This window comes from Taudactylus pleione, unplaced genomic scaffold, assembly GCF_031769625.1.
Source record: "Taudactylus pleione unplaced genomic scaffold, aTauple2 ptg000154l, whole genome shotgun sequence".
Lineage (NCBI taxonomy): Eukaryota > Metazoa > Chordata > Amphibia > Anura > Myobatrachidae > Taudactylus > Taudactylus pleione.
In genome coordinates, this window is record NW_028284556.1 from 16,584,775 (window position 1) to 16,605,791 (window position 21,017).

A 21,017-nucleotide genomic window follows, 5' to 3' on the forward strand; every position below is an offset into this window, starting at 1 on the left:
ACTTAAAATTTTTTGTGAAAACCATATTCATTAAATCTATAACAAAGGATATATCTCTCATATCACTATCCCGAAATGTTCACACTCCCCATACTGAAGTACGGGGATGTTAAAATTGTGGGGTTCATCAAACTCCGAAAAATACATTATTTTCGGAGTTTTAAAGTGAAACTGTTCAGATCTTCAGATGGCGTTCAGTTTCCCTATTATGCTAAACACTGCTAATAAGCTGCTGGCAGATTGTGTGGTTGCGTGTGCAGCGGAGAGATCTGTTCAGACCACTCACGCTGTGCTGCCCAGTCTTCCTCCTCCCGGCTGCCCGCACCTCCACAGCCCTTCTGCCTGCACGCTGCTCCTGCAGTCTGTCCTGGTGACCACTCCATCACTGATGTGCCTTCAACTGATCTATTTGTGGTAAGTGGTCACCGGGGCGAGGCTGCCGGTCCCTGGTCCCCCGGCTTCCTAATTTCTAGGCTGCTGCTCCCTGCTCCCCCTTGGCTTCCTAATTTCTAGGCTGCTCCCCCAGCTTACTAATATCTTCTTAAATAAATACATCCAATCGTATTACCCAATTTAGGAAATAACAGAGGGCACTCACCAGAGTAAAAGTTCACGCTATTTTAATCAACACTGCCAAGTATTTTGTCAACGTTTCAGTCCCGAAGGACTTTCCTCAAGACTCCAGCAACATCATAAGCATCATCCTTATGCAAGTGTTCACATCACCAGACAGTATACAATAATGTGATAAGCAACCTCTATTTATACCCAAACCAATCAACACCAATGCAACTCACCATCAGAACATACTGTTTATTAACCTGATGCGGGACAGTCGTGAAACCGGAAGTCACATGACACAAACCGGAAGTTACGTCACTCACCGCTGGGTAACCTAGCAACAGTTCCTGCAACAGAAGCTAGCGGACATCGCGAGTGTGAATAACACTCTCCAACTACAATAATGACCGCAGTGACTCGGAGCTAAACAATACCGATGCCACTGCTGTACCGTTATGGCACATCCACATGAGCGGGTGATATAATCAGCACAGCTATATCTAAAGAGAAGATATATATATATATTTTTTTTTCATTTATTCTAGTTATATATTCGCCTATCTCCGGCTCCAGCTCCGGCCGCGCATGCGCAGTAATCAAAATCATCAAGCGGAGAGCTGGATTTTTATAAGGAGAGAATTATCACTAATCTGAAAAGATGTCTCCGCAAATGGAGGTATTTTTTGGTAGTGATAATTTTATTATAGACAAATGATGAATTACACTATTGTTTTTTTTTTGTAATTGTAATGTTTACAATTTTAGTTTTCTCATTTTACAATTTTTAAATGATGTATAGAGCCCTTAATGAGACTGAGAGAAGACAGGGATAATAGTCTAACATATTTTATGCACATTCTATCAATGACAGAAAGAAAAAACATGATCTGAAAAATTCTAAATCCCAAGCCTTCCGGTTACTTGATTTCATGTCTTTACTGATAAATTCATGACTAATACTATTCACTGTACATATAATGTTATTGTTTTGCTACATGACATAGATATATAAATACAAATGATAGTTATACAATATGTGTAAATGGTATACTGTTCACGTTACAACCATGTAATCAGACATGCATTGTATTATGCGTCAGTCCATATCATTTCAGGATGATGTTTAGTCATTTATTAGAAAATGACTAAACATCAGAAAATCTAAAAACTGAATAACTTATTTTATGCTATAAAAAGTAATGTGATACTGAAAAACAAAATAAAATAATTGCCTAAAGAAATAGATGCAAACTAATAGTGAATACTATTGAGATGCAAAAAGTAGATAATACAAATAATAAATACAATGTCTTGTGAATTGAATAGCATATAAATTACACATAGATATCTTAGTTAACCTTGCAGCAAAAATATCTTATTCTCTATTTTCCCAATTCTGCCGTGGGAGCCATTAAATGACACGTTTGCATGTCTACATACTCAGGCATACGGTAGTATCTAGTGTGCATGCTTGTGATATGTTATCTGTTGAAAGTACTATGTTGTGCTTCATGCTCTTAGGACATTGCTTATTACCAGGCCTTATCTGCTGAACAATTGCAGACAGATGCTGCCAAGATCCAACCGAACACAGCTTCACCTCAGGAAATGTATGAGCCGGGCATGGAGACAGCTGCTAATGCCAAATTAGACGATCTACAGCGTTCCTGGGAGACACTGAAGAATGTGGTGAGTTTTTCTTTTATATATTGGCTGTATATAATATGATAATTGTCTGATATTACAAAGACTAAAGGGTATAGTTACTAAAGTGAAAGTTTTTTGAAATAGAGATGTTTCCCATAGCAACCAATCAGATTATACTTAACACTTAACTAGCACCTTCTAAAGATAATAGTTAGAATCTGGTTGCTATGGGCAACATTTCCATTTCTAAAACCTCTCACTTTAGTAAATATACCCCTAAATGAAATTTACACAACATGGACTAGGATTCCTGAAAGTATGCATCCATAAGTAGCTTTAAAATGAATGAATGATCAACAGTTGCTCCTTATGGAAATTATTTTAACCTATAATTCAATGAACCTAGCAATTGTGGAGAAAAAAAAAAAACGTTAAGTCCATTAACTTTTTTCACTAAAATGCTATATTGATATGTATAGTTTGCAGTGTGTTGTGCATTCTTAACTAGTGCAATTTAAATAAAGGTTAATAATAATTTTAAATCTCTTAATTACAATTTATGGTACAGAGTTGAATACAAGTTGGTTTTGTCACTATGCCTACTGCAGAGCTGAGTGTACACAAGTATGGGCAATGTAGAGCCGTATGCAACTTGTGGTTTAAGAGATGTGACTGATTAATTATAGGGCATTTGCAAGTAGGATTAATTCATTGAGGACATATTCACTGAATTGTAGGCTGTGCAATTTGTACATACGTGTTATTGCGCTTGTTTTCATGTGTGTATTTTGCATTATGGATAGGGCTGCTGCAAGTGCACACTGATAATGATGACGACTATGAAACCAAGTGTACACATAGGTGCATACATGCCTGCATACAATCAGATATACGCATTATGTGCTGAGTGCACATTGTGGGACTAATTACGTCCGACTTGCATTAATCTTTGTATCAGTCCTCTACCACAATAGAACATGTTATGCAAACAGTGCATTTGTTATATATATGATTTGTAATCATACTTGCCAAGGCTCCCGAAAATTGGGAGGCACTCCTGGCCACCCAGAAAGGTGGACAAGTCTCCCAGGGGCTGGGGCCACCATGGCCGCCCACTTTCTCAGTGAAGTGGGCGGCACAGGTGGCCGATGACGCAATTCATGTTGAATCACGTCATCATGGCTCTTCCCCCCCCGCCCCACAATGATGTGTTGTCACGCCCCCAGACCCGCCCACATCTGCTGTTTTGCCCCCACAGTGCCGACCCCTGGCTGCCTCCTCCCGGATGAGGCAGCCAAAAGGTTGGCATGTATGTTTGTAATGTAATAACTTGTACACTTTTCTGTTTCTCCATCAGATTAGTGAAAAGCAACGGACTTTATATGAAGCCCTAGAAAGACAGCAAAGATACCAAGATTCTCTCCAGTCTATTTCCACCAAAATGGAGACCATTGAAGTAAAACTCAATGAGAGTCTAGAGCCCAGCAAGACCCCTGAAAGTCAGATGGCCGAGCACCAGGTCAGCTATATTTTAATACAATGTTTAATGCATCTAAGATTCTTCAATTTAATGGTGATTTCCGATATTAATCTAATGTGTCTGATTTGCAGTTTATGCACCATTTATATCACTTTTATGTTCTTCCACAGGCTCTCATGGATGAGATTTTAATGTTGCAGGAAGAGATAAGCAAGTTACAAGCATCTTTTGCAGAAGAACTAGTGTCAGAATCTCTGGATTCTGAAACTGCAGATCAGTTAGCTCTGCAATCTACTCTAACTGTCTTGGCAGAGAGAATGGCCACCATCAGAATGAAAGCTTCAGGAAAACGTCAACTCCTAGAGGTGCAAATTTCATTCCAGTACAAAGAGTAAAAGTAAAACAAGATATATACAGTTTAAATGCTGGCATTTGAGGAATCTCATATAATCTTGGCCCTGTGTAGCCGTCAATATGCATCACTAATTCTTGTGTCAATTTCCATTAAACTGCATGGTCTTTTCTCATTGTACAGCAGCAGATATGATTATACATTAATAAATGATCCAATAGTGCTGTGTTCTAGTGGGAGTAGTCCAATATTATCCTATAGTGCTGTGTTCTAGTGGGAGTAGTCCAATATTATCCAATAGTGCTGTGTTCTAGTGGGAGTAGTCCAATATTATCCTATAGTGCTGTGTTCTAGTGGGAGTAGTCCAATATTATCCAATAGTGCTGTGTTCTAGTGGGAGTAGTCCAATATTATACAATAGTGCTGTGTTCTAGTGGGAGTAGTCCAATATTATCCAATAGTGCTGTGTTCTAGTGGGAGTAGTCCAATATTATCCAATAGTGCTGTGTTCTAGTGGGAGTAGTCCAATATTATCCAATAGTGCTGTGTTCTAGTGGGAGTAGTCCAATATTATCCAATAGTGCTGTGTTCTAGTGGGAGTAGTCCAATATTATCCAATAGTGCTGTAGATTCTACAGTAATACTTCAACATGTAAATCACTAGTTCTCTGGCGCTTGATAAAAAAAGAGCTGAAAATGGAAAAAGGGGGGAGGTAGGCAGGTGGGGATGGGACAATAAATGGTTGTAACAAGCAGCTGCTGTGAGGAGGACACTGCCCCCTATCTAAAAAAGCTAAAGCAAAAATGGGACTGCAGTTCTCTGTTACACTGGCCAATATAGATACACTGAATACAGGAGATTACTAATTAGGTTAAACATCTGTTTAATACTAAAAGGGGAAAATATATTCACACAAACAAATATTAATTAAGTAAATAAATAAAAATACAATAAATAAAAATAAATGGACAATTATACTGTTATGGTGCCCACAAGTGCACAGTGCAACAATAGTTGCTAACTGTTGCATCAATTAAATGATACAACAATCTAAGATATAATGTTCCAAAATATTTAGTCTGCTGCTTGCTGTATAGAAATAAATATCCTTCAATTGTGCATGGTTATAACCGGCATTCTGCGCAGGTGAGTGACTGCACCTCCACAAGCAGCAGCCACCCCACAGATTAGAGCCGGCTCCGGAGGCTAGGCGTCACACTAAGTTGTGGTCTACTGTGAAACTCTGCTGGCCACACACCTAGGTCACCTAACATCAACCTCTCATCGTTGGAGGTTAATCTATCGGCTTCACTTTGATACACTGACAGTTACCATCGCCATCATCGGTGGAGAGTTTTTACATGTTTCCTAAACACGCAGTTTTGCATATCAGACACTCTTACGGGATGTGCAGTGGCAAACGCAGGATTTCGAAAGGGGTTTCCAAATACTTGGTTACAGTGAACCAATGAAAGACATCTAACCACAATTATTTATATATATATATATATATATATATATATATATATATATATATATATCAGGAAACAGCTTACACAGGATTTAGGACCATTACAGTAAAATACACTATCCAGCCAACCAATGACAGGGTACACACACACTGACACACACACACTTATTTTACTTAAAAACACAAATGCAACAGGCAAATAAATACAGCTGGCATAATTTATTAAAGACTGCGCACCCCCCGAACCTGCCCCCACTCCACTCCCCTCCCACCCTCGCGCAGGCACTTCCCACATTAGAGACATGTACCTGCACAGCTCTGGGACAGAGCACCAGGAATACAGAGTGAGTCACCCAGCGGTAGCTCTCAGCAGCCTCTTACGCAATGCCCCCTGGGAACTGTCTGGAAGGGGCTGTGCGCTACCGCTGCAGCTCCCCCTACATTCAGCCAGCCCCAAAAATATATAGAGATCGCTCAGCTGTGCAGCCCTGGATCGGCGGGCGGGGGGGTGGTTCCTGGGTACTCAGAAACTCCCCTGCGTGTGCGTATGATGTGAGTACTCCGATATATTTCTGATAAATTTTTTTCCTCTTCTCCTCAATACCACTTCTGCCATTTTAGAGACATTTCCTCTACAGTCTAAAGGAATTACACTTTTCCTCTCCCGACCTCTCCTTTTTCTTGGGCATTAATACCACCAAGCACAAATGAAGGATATTTATTTCTATACAGCAAGCAGCAGACTAAAGATTTTGGAACATTATATCTTAGATTATTATGTAATTTAATAGATGCAACAGTTAGCAACAATTGTTGCAATCTGCTCTTGTGGGCAACATAACAGTATAATTGTCTATTTATTTTTATTTATTGTATGCACTTGTCAACATTTACTTGATTAATATTTGTTTATGTGAATATGTTTTCTCTTTTTAGTATTAAACATATTTGTAACCTAATTAGTAATCTCCTGTATTCAGTGTATTTATATCGGTCATAGTAACAGAGCGCTGCACTCCCATTATTGCTATAATTCAACATGTACTGTTTCTACTACAAGGCAGTCATTATTATTGGTTGCTCATATAGTGCCACCACGTTACACATCACTTTACAGGTAATTTTTAACTATTCACATCACTCAAAGTGACAGGAAACTGACACAAATTATGTCATTAGGAAAAATTGAACGAACAGCTGGAAGAACAGCGTCATGAGCAGGCTCTGCAGAGGTACCGCAGCGAAGCAGACGAGCTGGATCTCTGGCTGCTCGGCGCCAGGGCTACCTTGGACAATGTGTTGCTTGCTTTTGAAGAGCCCATGGACATGGAGGCACAACTCATTGATTGCCAGGTAAAATACATCAGTCTTCGTAAAATGGCATCACATTGACTTGAATTATCTTGACACCAGATGTATTTTTTACAAGCTATAAAAACAAAACCTACTTTCGCAATCAAATGTGAGATTAATGTGATGTGGTAAATTTACCACGTTATCAAATCGAGAAGCATTTTACAGATATGCCCAGCTACATACTTGCCGCTGGCGTGGCAAATCGCGCCACGCATAGTGCAAGAGGCGCACCCGTGAGCAGATACGCACACTGCGTTCATGTCCGTGCCTCCAGAGGAATACATGGTGCGATCGCAGTGCGCGCCATAGCGTATGCAGGTGTGGGGAATCGCATGGCGCAATGGGTGCCTACATTTGTGATGCGTTCAGCCATAATGTAACTGGGCGCATCTGTATTTTAGCTGGGAAATGCTGCAGGTTATTGTGTTTATGCTGTGTTATGGAGATGGGGGATCATGTTTCTGCTCAGTGTCCAGCAGCTGGTTCTGTAGATGCAGTGCTCATACAGTAACTGATGATTAGAATAATGACAAACACAAATGTAGGTATTTGGGATTCTATGATCCCTTCAGAAGATAATCATTTTGGAAATTGAGTGGAAATTACAGAGCATACTGTGTATAGTTTATACTCAGAGATTTAAACATATTTGAACAAAATATTTTTTAATACTATCCACCTGGAATGCGCTCAATATCCCGACTGCTGGAAACCCGAAGGTAAGTAGCAGAGTTAGGGTTAGGCACTAGGAGGTTAAGGTTAGATTTAGGGTATGGGGAGGGGAGGTTAGGTTTAGGCACTAGGGCGTAAGTTAGGTTTATGCACTGGAGAGGGAGGGTTAGGAGAGGGGGAGGGTTAGGAGACCTACCGATAGGTGTCGGTATCCTAACCCCGTCGGGATGCCGGTGTCAAGATTCTGACTGCCGGGATCCCGAGCGCCAGCATCCCATATCCCTCCCTATGCAACCTAATAGGCAATTAAGGAAATATCTGAAGCTTAAAAATAAATGCAAATGTGCTCTCAAAAATCGTTTATTTGGATGTAGCATAACAGGTAGGCACATGTACAGTATCCATAAAGGCATTGCTGAGTTTTGTACAACCCCAGTTCTATCCATAATGCTCTCTCCATAGACTGCAGGAGGCGGGACATACATTTGTAGCATGATGGCAAAGCCTGAATAGTTAGTTCATGACACCCATCATGTCCATACGGCAAATTGCTATGGCTGGCGGGCATGCTTCAGTGTCGGGAGTGCTCTGTTCTTCCTCTTATGACTGGGGGCTTGCCATCAAAATACTTATTGCGGTAGAATAGAAGTGGTTAGTTAAGGTATGCAGTCCATATACCACTTAGCAAATTAGTAATAGCACAGCCACCTTTTCTATAGTGTGAGGAGAGATTTGGGATATGAATTTAAAATGTATCAGATGTAAAAGTTCATGGATATGCTATGCTTCTTTTGTGCAAATTGTATTACATATGACCACCGGTGGCATCAGAGGGGAAGCTGCAGCGCAGTCCAAAATTTAAATAGTGGAGCCACACCAACTGCCAGTGAGTCCCTGCCAGAGATGTTTGCCAATGTTTGGGGTGGCAGTTGGTGTGGCTCCACTATTTGAATTTTGGACTGCACTGCAGCCCGCCTCTGGAGCGGCCACTGCTTATGACATTTACTAATGCTATTGTGCAGGCAATCAGTCACTTGTATTTAGGGTAAATTCTTTGCGGATTATCCCATGATTAACATTTATTCAGTTAACCTGGTTTTCTTTCACAAAATATATGTTATCCTGCAGAATTACAGAACTTTCTATAAAGTTGCAAAACACTGCAGCAGTTCATGACAGGATACCCAGTGCAGATCTGTTTATGCAGGGCAATCTGGAAAGCAGATTATGCAGATATGCTCCGAGTCATTCACAAACCTCTGAAGCCAGCAGCTTATCTGTGTAGCACATGGATTATTTGTAGAAGGGAAGATGCTAGCTGATGAGGGCTAGTAGGGCTACTGGTGCTTGATGTGGGTGGATAATGTGCATGAAGAATAAGGAAACATGCAAGTTTGGTTTTTAGATAGATATACATTATATGTAATCAGGTTTATAAGACTGGTCTTCATACACAGTGAACGTTGGATGGATTCCCATAGCAAAATGACTCAGGTGCCAACGATGCCGAGGTGCCTTGTTTCGTAAAATGTTTGAATTTGCTTCTTTGTTTTCACTGCTGCAGAACATGCTGCTGGAAATTGAACAGAAGGTGGTAGCTCTGTCTGAGCTCTCGGTACATAATGAGAACTTACTAATGGAAGGAAAGTCCCACACTAAGGAGGAAGCCGAGCAGCTAGCCATGAAGCTGAGGACTTTGAAGGGCAGCCTTTTAGAACTGCAAAGGGTTCTCCAGGACAAGCAGATTAGCATTCAGGTAATTAACAATATCTAGCTACTAGGCTAATTTGCTGTTATGTTCACATTCGCTTGTGATGTGATTTACTGAGAAAGTATACTCACCAAAGTAACATAAAACATTTTATGTTGTAATATTTAAAATAATATAATTCCATGTTACATCCAAAGACTAGTGTTGAAGAAGCATATATAATGTATTATTTTTTGTTGTTGTGGTACTCACAAATAGCATCTGGCTTTTTTAACCAGGTTAAATATATTTTTGGACCATTTTGTAATCCTTTTATTGGCTTTGATCACCCCCCCATTGACTTTACTATAGCATATAAATAATGTGTTTAGTAAACTTAGCAGTCACAAGTCAATTCAAAATCCCTAGATTGTCCTTTGCTTTGCTTTTAGGGTATTTTACCTAATCACACTTGCACTAACCACATAGGTGAGAATAGATGTGTTTCTAACAGAAAAAGTGTTTTTTTTAGAATTTTGGAGCTGTCACTCATTTGTGGTGTAGTAAAATCACAAAACAAATGTTCTTAAATAACTGAGATAACGTGCAGGGCTGTTACACGCTGTCAGAAATGAACCCCTGCCTACTGCGCACATACTGTACACTATGCATAGTACAACAGTGTATTCTATGTACATTGCAAAGACTACTTGATAATATATAAGTATCTCTTTAACAGCACTCTTATGTCTTGTTTGTTCCATAGGCTAAGCTAGCATGGGGCGAGATGAAAGCACACAAGAAAGCAGAACATGTAATATGTCTGTTTTTTGGTTTGGGAACTGCTTGCTGTTTGATTTTTCCACTTCTTAGGGTGTGCTGTGCAATTTGTCATTTGCTTAACCCACCCCCTTCTAAATTATATTTATATTCTATTAAGTGATTGATTATGCTGTTCTTCTAATAATCATATGGCAACCTAAAGAATCCTTTACTGTTTACCTGGCTCTTCTAAATGATGAATCAGAATTCCTAAAAACTTTTTTTTTTATATTAAAGCACAAACTTTGGTCTAGTTTAGCATAAACAGTAAGTAATAAATATTAGGCTGTAAGTCACATTAAAAGAACAGTTAATTGTGTATTTTAAATTGAAAGAGATTTATCTGTCTAGTGTCAATTTCCATAGAGGCAACTGTCTTACAGTACTTACCATTAATACGTTGTTGTGTTATTTATTTAGGCATTACTATAATGAGTAGTGATTATTTAAATTAACCTATTCTGCCCAGCACACTCTGCTGCTAATCTTTAGTATTAGATTGGAGCAGTAACTGATTAGAGGTGGCAGCTGGTGATGTCACTTTGGGTTATATACAGGTAATGTGTTGTTAGCATATTGCTGATCCTATGCTTTGTGTATGTGTGAGGTGTGTGGGGCAGTTGGTATTTTAAATGTTGGCTTTTGCAAAATAGATAAAATACAGAGTTTGATGGTTGCATGTAGAAGTGGATGGTGAATTCCTGTTATACCATTCATATTTTGCAACATACTGTACAGTTTATCTATTGTGCATGGTATATTAATCCACAACGTATAGTCACTTAGCAGTGAAATAAGTACATTATATCTTTTAAAATGTACAACGATAAGTTTTATTTATTTGGTAAAGCAAAGCTATTGCACCACACAGTTTAAGGCGATTAGCCAGAAGTAAATAGTAAGTAGCTGATCTCTTCTGCGCCTAGCGCTTTCATCAAATTAGGAGCTCTGACGTGCTAAGTCATTCAAGAGATTACCACGCACAGACTACAGACCTACAGTAGTGTTCAGGCATAATTCTCCCCTCGCACAAACACTAGAGAAATACGTAAGTCACTAATAGAATAGAAATGATAGCTTCTGTGTTATATAGGGGTAAATGGACAGACTGCTTAAACTCGTACGTATAAATTAACAATAAGATATTTTCCCTAACACTAAAATGGAGATGGATCAAACCTTCTAAACTGGCCAAGTGGAGATCTCCATACCAACCAATCAGCTTCTACCTGTCATTTATCTCATTTCTAGTTAATTCTATAAAGTGACAGCTAGAAGCTGATTGGTTACTATGGGGAACATCTTCACCTGTCCTGTGTAGAAGCTTTGATGCATCTCCTCTTGTAATTTAACTCGCAGTAGTTATGGATTTTTTTTCATTAGATTTGCCATCTCTTCAAACTATGAATTATTGATATTTATTAAAGTAATAAATAATAGGATATAATCTCTAAATAGTGATTATCATGAAGTTGTTCTTTAGTGAAATAATTTTATCCAAACTGTATTTCTCTTTTTGTAAATGGTTTAATAAAAAGATCTCAGCAAAGAGATCACGTAACTCTACTTAATATGTTAATAGGTTTAATAATAGAATCTTAAAAATACATGCTTTAGTAGTAAACTGTACAATAATAATAAACTGCAGTATAAGAACAAACGGAGCCTGTATATTATATTATACTTATAACATGTACATTATCTATACAGTACATTCATATATCCATACATGGGTTGTTATTTATTCACATTACAGCAAATGGACCTTTTATATTAGAGTTTTCAGACAATGCATTGAATGCATTTATTGAATCTTGAGTTTAGCATTATTTGAAGTGAAAACCATTACAAGAAACATTATATTACCAATTCTTTTTATTGTAAACCTGCACTTAATAAAAGCAGTTTATTGATACATGTCAACCTTTACTTACAGTAGATGGTGGATTAGACGAAGGCCAGTGTTGGTATTGTCATTTTGTTTATCTATATTTAGGGAACATTTCATGAAAAGAAAGAGTCGGAATTGGAGCTGTCTTCTTCCCAAAGCCCCAGCGTTCAGGAATGGCTGGCTCAGACACGGACCACACGTTCCCTGCAAAAACAGAATAGTCTTCAGAAACAGAAGGTAAATGGTGATTTGCATGCATCGTGGCGAAGTCCCACATTTTTCTACAAATGTGACCTGGGAGAAGTGCATGAAATGGTGGGGATATCATCCTGGTCCCCAAATATGTGGCAACTGTGATAGCAGGACCACATAGAAGGATGTTAGTGGCCATAAGCAAAGTATTAGAAGTTCTTAAAAGGTGTAAATGGTTCATTTTTGAGTAATGATTGAAAAATGATAGCCAGTCAGTGTTTTTGTCAGTTTTTACATTACTTTGGGGTCCATGGAAATATGTTTAATGTGATTTTTCAGTGTTTTTATAGAAGTTTGAAAAATATAGGAAACAAAGCAACCCTTGTAACTCCCATCTGCAAGTTCAAAAACTAATTTCCCATCAATACAACACCTCTACACAGGGCCGTAGGGATTGGTGTGCAAGTGATGCTGATGGTAGCTCTGCCCCCTCCTGCGATGTCAATGGATTGGGGATGTGGCCAGCACAGGATGGCAGTGAACCGATGCCTCTACATGCATGTCCCACATAATTTACCCATTTTAGAGAAAATCAACTGAAAAATTGATTATTACCAAATTATACTATTTGAACCCCTCCGAGTGCATTATTCATTGGGAGGGGTTTACAAGAAGTTCTGCATTGGGTCCTGAAATTTGTACCTTAAAATAAACATTTTCCCTGCCTTTTCTCCTGCCCCGCAAGTTGTGAACTTAAAAAAAAAAAAAATGCAAATTTGCATGGAAAAATGTATTGCAAATTTGAAATTGAATTGCATATGAGAATTTTGATACAAATTTATAATGAAAGCTAGACTTATGGGGTCCTATGGAAATGTTGCTATATGGTCCGCATAGCTCTAATTCCTTCTGATTCCTTACTGTCTTACTGGATTACTGCGATCCATTGATGAAGGACTATTAACAGTATCTAGAATCTCCCGGAATTTGTCTGCTGGGGGTCGAGCTTTCAGCTTTGTGGCTCTGACTCTATAGAACTTGCTTCCCCGCACAGTTCGAGAGGCTTCCACTCTAGAAACCCACAATAATTGACTCAAGACTCACCTATTCACCCAAGCATTTCACTAATGTCCCTTGTTAAGCTTCTTTTGTATTTTGTGCTGTAAAGGCAAATGTAAAGTACTTTGAGTCCTTTAGGAGAAAAGTGCTATATAAGTAACAATATTATTATTATTATTATTACTTACGCCCCTTGCTGACAGGACCCATCTCACTCTAAGTTGAATTGATCCCCTAATGCACATGACCTCTTTATATAAGTGAAATATTAAAAATAACACAAGAAACATCTCTGATAGTAAATAGGGTAGTTAGACATTAGAGTGTTCAGCGTAGTTTCATATTTACATGTGTTTTATTCTTAAAGCTGCAATGCCACCTACTAAAATATTTTGCTAATATGTAACTCCAATTAGCCAATCCATTGCTAGTCATCCTTCACTGCCATTTACACTTAGTTATCTTAATTCACTAGCCAGTTCAATATAACATAATGGTTTTGTTATAGCTGGGATAAACGCCTGCAGGTAGCAGCCTCAGTGGTCCCGACTAGAGAATGGAGCCACTTAGGAAATTATTTTACCGACGTATTATTGTGACTTTAAAACATATACCAACTTCCGTGGACTCTTCTTTACCTTAACTAGATTACCTGAACAACCTTTTTATAATCTCCGTTGTTTACATCATGAGACTGTATTGCCTGCCTACACATGCGAATTGTCCTCCTATGCTGCTGTTTCAGTGGCTCTAATATAGTTTTTCACACGTGTTTTGGAACTAAGAGGACACTGAAACGGGGACTGTTATAATAAGATGATATACAGTTGAGCCAGTATGCACAACATAAACATGTTCATTCTATAATCACTGAAAAGTGTTTAGAAGACATTATTTGAGCCATGGATGTGGTTATTAAGAAATACTAAAACTTTTATAACTGGTCATTAATACACCTTTATGTAATTTATATTAGGAGCTGGAACAGGAACTTGCTGAGCAGAAGAAATTATTGCAGTCAGTTGCAAGTCGTGGAGGTGAAATTATAAATCAGCAGACGGCTACTGATTGGTCAAACATTAGGTATGAGATTTTCTCCTATATTTTATTTATAGCACAAGAGATCCAAAGACTATATTTACAAATTAATGTTTGAAACTTTGAATATGTGTGAAAATTGAGGCAAAGTTTTTAATTTCATTCCTGCCTTTCTGTTGTCTTCAGTAGTAATAGTATATGAAAATAAAATAGTTTTTGTTAATTGTTTTTATGCAAAAATTTACACCTCCAACAGTGTCGGACTGGGGCATGGTAGGGGTGCTTAAGGAGTGTGACCTAACCAATAGGCACATCGTGGTGTAGTTTCTATAGAAATGAATGAAGCACCCATGTTGATCAGTGGTACTGCTCCACCAGAACCTGGCACCCAGAGGAGGGGGGGGTGGGCCCTCAAGCAGTGGGGCCCACCGGGGATTTCCCCTGTATCCCTATTGGGCCAGTCCAACCCTGCACTTCAATAAAACTAACCGTACTTGTCAACAAAGTGTTAATGAGTGTCCATAGGGATTTTAAGGCAGGTTTCAACTCTTAAGCATACATGTGTTTGTTCTTAGCATATATTGTATTTATTTTTTAAAAAGAAGATTTTGTTCAATAGTGAACGAACAAATAAAACCATAAGAAATGTGTAGATGATGGGTAAGAACGGGAGGCAGATGACAAATAAAGCTGCACTACTGTTTAGAGTAGGGGTGGGCAATAAGTGGCCCCCCATCTGTTGTAGAACTACACACCCCAGCATGCACTGCCACCTTTTTGCTATTTGGCCATGCTAAAACTGATGCAAGGCATGCTGGGATTTGTAGTTCAACAACAGCAGGGGGGCCGCTTATTGCCCAACCCTGGTTTAGAGGCAAATGAACAGCCAGCTAAAGGACATGAAGAGGTTCCACTTTTCTTTATCACATTGGAATATTCTAAAGGCCATTTCTGAATGGAGATGGGAGAAGGATGAGAGATCTTTAATGTTTAGTGATAACAGTATTGGTAGCAAGAATTAAATGTCTCTGCAGATATTCTTTAGCTGCACACTTATAGGTTAGGATAATCATAGAAGAGGAACAATATGATCAAAAGTAAATATTTAGCAGTCAAGCAAACTGTTCCAGAAGGAGATAATAAGACTAATCCACATGTTTGTTTGTTTGTTTGTTTCCATTTATATAATCAATTTCGTAATGTTGTGTTTGTGTTGTGTTTAAAAGGATTAAAATTGGTCCGAAAATAGCTACTTCCACTGTGTGTAGGTGATGTGTGAATGTCCTTTGTGCCAATATTTTATAGATAAAACATATTAATTAAATATATACCTTACTATATTCTTTACTCTTTTACAGTGATGGACCAGATACCTTGTCTAGAGAATTAGGCTTGGAAGGCATGAAACCAACATCACAGGACCAGATGAGAATGAAATGGGAAAGTTTGCACCAGGAGCTCAGCACCAAAGAGAAACTAATGCACAATGCTTTACAGCAGGAACAAGAGCAGCTGGTGATTATACAGCATGTTTACATTATCAATTATGTTCATATATCACACAATTATCAAAATAAGACTTATTGATATATTGCCTTGACCACTGCACATAATGTTTATTGTTATAATAATATTAGAAAGGTTAATTGTACAGATGTGTCCTCATACACATAGATTAAATATGCCATGCAGCAGGAGACGCCTGGCGATGTAGCGTCTTTTTAACTCAAATGTGTGCTTTAGTCACAATCGGATTAAAAAAACGCTTCACGAAAATGTATGCAACAAACCGCTTCACAAGACTGCGCTGATTAATTTGATAATGCAACACTTGTATACAGGTTGAGCCTCCCATATCCAAATATTCCGAAATACGGAATATTCCGAAATACGGAATTATTTTGGCATGACTGAGATAATGAAACCTTTGATTATTGATGGGTCAATGTACACAAACTTTGTCTAAGGCACAAATTATTACAAATAATGTATAAATTGACCTATAGGCTGTGTGTATAAAGTGTATATGAAACAAATTAATTTAATTTCTGTACACAAACTTTGTTTGTGCCACAAAATTATTGAAAATATTGTATAAATTGACCTGCAGGATGTGTGTATAAGGTGTATATAACACATAAATGCATTCTGTGTGTATATTGGGGTCCCATTCCCAAGATATTTCATTATTAAATGCAAATATTCCAAAATACGGAATATTCCGTTATCCAAAATACCCCTGGTCCCAAGCATTTTGGATATGGGAGACTCAACCTGTACCTGTGTGAGTCTGTATCTGTATACAAAGCACAACAGAACTCGGCGTGAAAGAACGCCGCGGCCGCTACATCATAGCATTTCTTATACAGATTCAGACTCAGACGCACACAGATATAAGCGTCACATATCAAATTAATCAGTGCAGTTTCGTGAAGTGGTTTTGTCGTATCCGATTGCAACTAAGACACACATTCGAGCGAAAATGATGTGAAAAGGTGCTCAGCACAAGCCTAATTGCACGAGACCTGGCGCACCGAGAAGGAATGTTTGGCACGACTGGCTGCAGCAGTGTATGAGGACACATCTGTAAATAGGGCCTGATTCAGAGCCGCTCGTTCGTTCCGAGCGATGTTCGCACATCTGCGCATGCGTATCGGTTTTAGTACGCATGCGCGAACCGGTCAGTGCGGTCAGAAATCATGTGCTCGCAAAATAGCGAATGCCTGCTAATTTGAGTGACAGATGACAGAGTGAGGCGTTTGTGGGTGGTAACAGGGGAAGGTGCTTGAAAACGGGGAGTGGAGATCCGAACGCAGGCGTGCCAAACGGTCAAAACGGGCGTTTAATGGGAGTGCATAATTTACAAAGCAGCTTCATCGACCACGTCAGTTGGGTGTCTTTTAGCCAGAACTGCTCGCATGATTGCGGTAGGAAAATGCAACCACAAGAATAGTGAGCAGTTCATTCGCCTTTCGATGTACTCAATTAATCTAATAAATAGCGGAGATGACGTATGATGCGAGCGGCCAGGGGGCGTTTTTTACAAAAAAAACTCTGCATGTTTTGTTCGCTCGTTCAGACCTAGAGGCGTCAACAAAGAGCGAACGGTCAATTTAAATAGCCAGCCCCTTTTTCTGGACGAGCGAGCACAAATAGCGTCCGGCTCTGAATGAGGTCCATAGTCAATACTCATGTGACAACAAGAGCACCGTAATAATATGCTAATGTTTGCTGATTGCAGATAGACAATACACATATATGTCATGTATCTGAAAATATAATATAAATTATGTATCTTTTTAACTAGATTTTCAGCAAAACAAACAGAATTATTTCTGGGGTGCCATTTTACAAAGGAGACAAGAAAGTTCAAGATAAATCATCTGTAGTCGACATTTTGGATGGGTTAAACCAAGCGCTGGAAGATGTATCATCCCAGGTAAATAGTAGAATGACTGCAAAGCAATTAAATGTTACGTAAATGGTAATGATACAGCATCGGTTTTGCATTTGTTGCAGAATATGTTTCGGCAATAGCAAATTATCTAACGTTACAATAACCTAAAGGCAGCCCCATCTTTTATCTCTAAATCTAGACAGTCAAGCCATCTTAGAAGATCAATACAGTGTTTTAGAGTGGTTCACAAACTTCTTTGCAGCCAGTGTACCATTGTTCAAGCCCCTAAACAAAAATATATTGTTTTGCAAATCTAACAGTCGGGTCCCTGAAAACATATTATGGGGCCCCAAATTACAGTCCCAGCCGAACAGGGTGCACACCACTGCATTAAAAAACATATTTTAATATGAAGCTGGAAAGCAGTAAAAAAAATACCCACGTTTTGAGTACATAACCCTAACGTTACATAAACACCACTAAGGGACAATGGGGGGAGATTTATCAAATGAAGAGAGATAATGTGGAGAGAGGTAATATATCAACCAATTAGCTACTAACTGTCTTCTATCACAACCTGTAAAATGACAGTTAGAAACTGATTGGTTGGTAATTTACCTCTCTCCACTTTGTCTCTCAAAGATTTGATAAATTCCCCCCATAATGTCTATGATGTGCTGCTGTACAGTAGGAGTGTTTCAGTTTAAACATAGCATCACAGTACCTTATTGTATATCCTTAGAATGGGGCTGGAGAAAAGAAGATCCTTCCGCTGGAGAAAAAATTGTATGACGCTGTCTCAGCTACATCTACGTGGTTGGATGATGTGGAGGAACGTCTTTTTGTACAAACGGCACTCCAACCAGAAGAGACAGAAACATGCCTTTACCATGAGGTAAATTGCTACAGTTTATGACGTGGATAATATAGGTTGCATGAGGCACAGCAACTACAGTGCAAGCAAGCGCTTTAACATATGTACTATTAGTAACCGGAATATAAAGTATTTACATTTTCCAGGCAGGAGCGTATGTAAGTGACCACTACACTATGTTAGGTGTACAGTAATATTGTTGAGCAATGGAGATTGTAGCTGTGCTTCCCTGATACAGTTCTCATCATTTTATTACAAGCTGCAATTGTTTTGTAACCAATTTAATTCAATGGAAGGTCAGCAGGTACTGATTGTATAAAATATATGGTTAGCGTTAAATGTATTATATTTATTATATTCTCCCAGTCACACCCAGTTTAAATAACAATTTAATGGCTTAAATATTTTGGAAAAGATTAGACCTGTATATATTTAATATCTGTATGTTTAAACTGCACCCATATGCATATTTAAATGAATCATTAATTTATATAAATTTTCATCCTATAGATTATTAGCAGTGTCCTCTTATTTGTCTTTTTGTTAATACGCAGCATCCTTGTATTACTGTGTTTGTTCCCAAATGGAAAGCCTTGCTGATTACACTGCTGCCATGCAAATATATGTTTATTAATATATCATTTATACCTTTTGTCTTTGCTCACAAAATAACAGACTTTAGCCAAAGACATTAAAGAGATGAGCGAAGAAATGGACAAAAACAAAAATCTGTTTTTCCAAACGTTCACAAGCAGCAGAGACTATCAGGAGATGATAGAGGACACGTTATATTGTCTTCTAAGAAGACTAAACGCTCTAGAGTCGGTTGTTAATCACAGATGTTATCAGATGAAAGAAAGACTACAGGATCTTCTGACCTTCCAGGTATGATATTTGTATTCTGTTCTGCACTCTGTTATCGGGACTCTTTATCAGTAGCATACTGACATAACTGTGATGATTCCCGTACACCTCGCAGCTGCAGTTCAGATTTCAGATATTTTTCATCAAATTGTTATGAAGATGTCTTTGCTGCACTATGTATTGGTGTTAGGCCTCAGTGTATTGTTAAAGCGTTTCACCTGTTGTGCACACTAATACACCTTTTACACCAGAACTAAAAGCCTGGTAATTGCAGGGTTAACCCGGGTTGCTCCTAGGTGTAAAAGGGGCCAGGGTTGGATTCCCGGGTCTAGTGACCTGACAATTCAACCCAGGTAACTTGCAGGGTTTAACACTGGAACGATCCGTAAAACCCTACAGTGTAAACGGGTACCCCGGGTCATTCGACCGGCTCCCATTTACAGCATGGGGACTTCCGGGTTTCTTGGCGCGTGAAGATGATGTCATCTCCAAGCGCCGTGAGAAGTGTTCCACTGCAACCGTCTGCAGTGTGAACGGCGCCGATCCGGGGATGTAATCCGGATCAGCGCTGCAGTAGAAAAGATATGACCCGTTTTCGAACTGTGTTCCAAATCTCGGGTTCAGATTCATGATTTAGGTGTAAAAGCAGCATAAGGGTCTGAGGCAAAGTGAACTGCGGCTGTGAGATGTAGGACAGTATACTTAGTGAATTTTGCATAAATTTGCTCTGTGCATGTGCCCATGTGGAAGGGATTCTGCTGCTTGCCCGGAATCGCGAGCACATGCGGACAGGAAAATGATACATATGATAAGGGACGTGCAGGAAGTGTATGATGATGATGGCCACCGGAACTATCAAGCCGCTTGTTGTTGCAAATGTTCTGCAGACATTGATTGGTGCTTTGTCAATTACTCAGTTGTTTTTTATATTTTGGTGATCGTGTTTAAGCAAAACTTTTTTTTTACCTACCTGAGGCAGGGAGTTGTTTCTGCTGTATTATTGTGTTTGTTGCACATAAAATAAATGGATGTAGAATATGAGCAGAAGTGGGAAATACTGTAATGCCTGTGACGTGTACCTGGCGCACACCAGCATATGGGCAGATAAATTCTACTTTTACACGCAACTTTGTCAGTTGGAAATTATGCTCAACTCTGCATCAAACCCTATATTATTAGGATATAACATTTATTTATTAGCCTTGGAACCAACAAATGTTATAAGGTATTAGGCCTTATGTGAGGAATGCTATTTCTCCTTTCCCCCTTCCCCCCTCTCTTCCATGGGTTTCCTCATTAGCCACCTTTGGTGTAATTGATGTAGTTGTGTAATTGATCATGTACACCTAAGGTAAGGGTAGTTGGGAGGTTTGCAAAAAAGAGACGGTGGTGATCCAAGCAATTGGATGGAATTGATTTGTTACTAATGCTGGGCATACACTATATACAATTATCTGGACGATCTGCCCGATATTGGTGGATCACCCCGATAATTGTAGTGTGTGTGCGCCCGACCAATGCTAAAATATTGATCGGTTGGGCATGCCGTATCGTCCAGCATACCCGTTCGATGTGATATTTTCTAAGTTAAATGTCGGCAACATCAGGCAGTGTATTCCCTGCCTCGGCCGACCGACTGACAATTCCCCT

At 39.0% G+C, this 21,017-nt stretch overlaps 1 protein-coding gene across 1 annotated transcript in view; it reads left to right on the top strand.

Moving 5' to 3' along the window:
* The window catches only part of SYNE1 (spectrin repeat containing nuclear envelope protein 1), a 546,802-nt gene that overhangs the window by 379,661 nt on the left and 146,124 nt on the right, over positions 1–21,017 (top strand). Inside the window, exons 92-103 of the mRNA XM_088474380.1 lie at positions 2,083–2,250; positions 3,566–3,727; positions 3,859–4,053; positions 6,692–6,865; positions 9,105–9,296; positions 9,997–10,044; positions 12,049–12,180; positions 14,171–14,277; positions 15,591–15,747; positions 17,540–17,671; positions 18,372–18,524; positions 19,179–19,388. Of these exons, the coding sequence (XP_088330506.1) occupies positions 2,083–2,250; positions 3,566–3,727; positions 3,859–4,053; positions 6,692–6,865; positions 9,105–9,296; positions 9,997–10,044; positions 12,049–12,180; positions 14,171–14,277; positions 15,591–15,747; positions 17,540–17,671; positions 18,372–18,524; positions 19,179–19,388 (1,830 nt within the window). The remainder of the gene's footprint in view (positions 1–2,082; positions 2,251–3,565; positions 3,728–3,858; positions 4,054–6,691; positions 6,866–9,104; positions 9,297–9,996; positions 10,045–12,048; positions 12,181–14,170; positions 14,278–15,590; positions 15,748–17,539; positions 17,672–18,371; positions 18,525–19,178; positions 19,389–21,017) is intronic.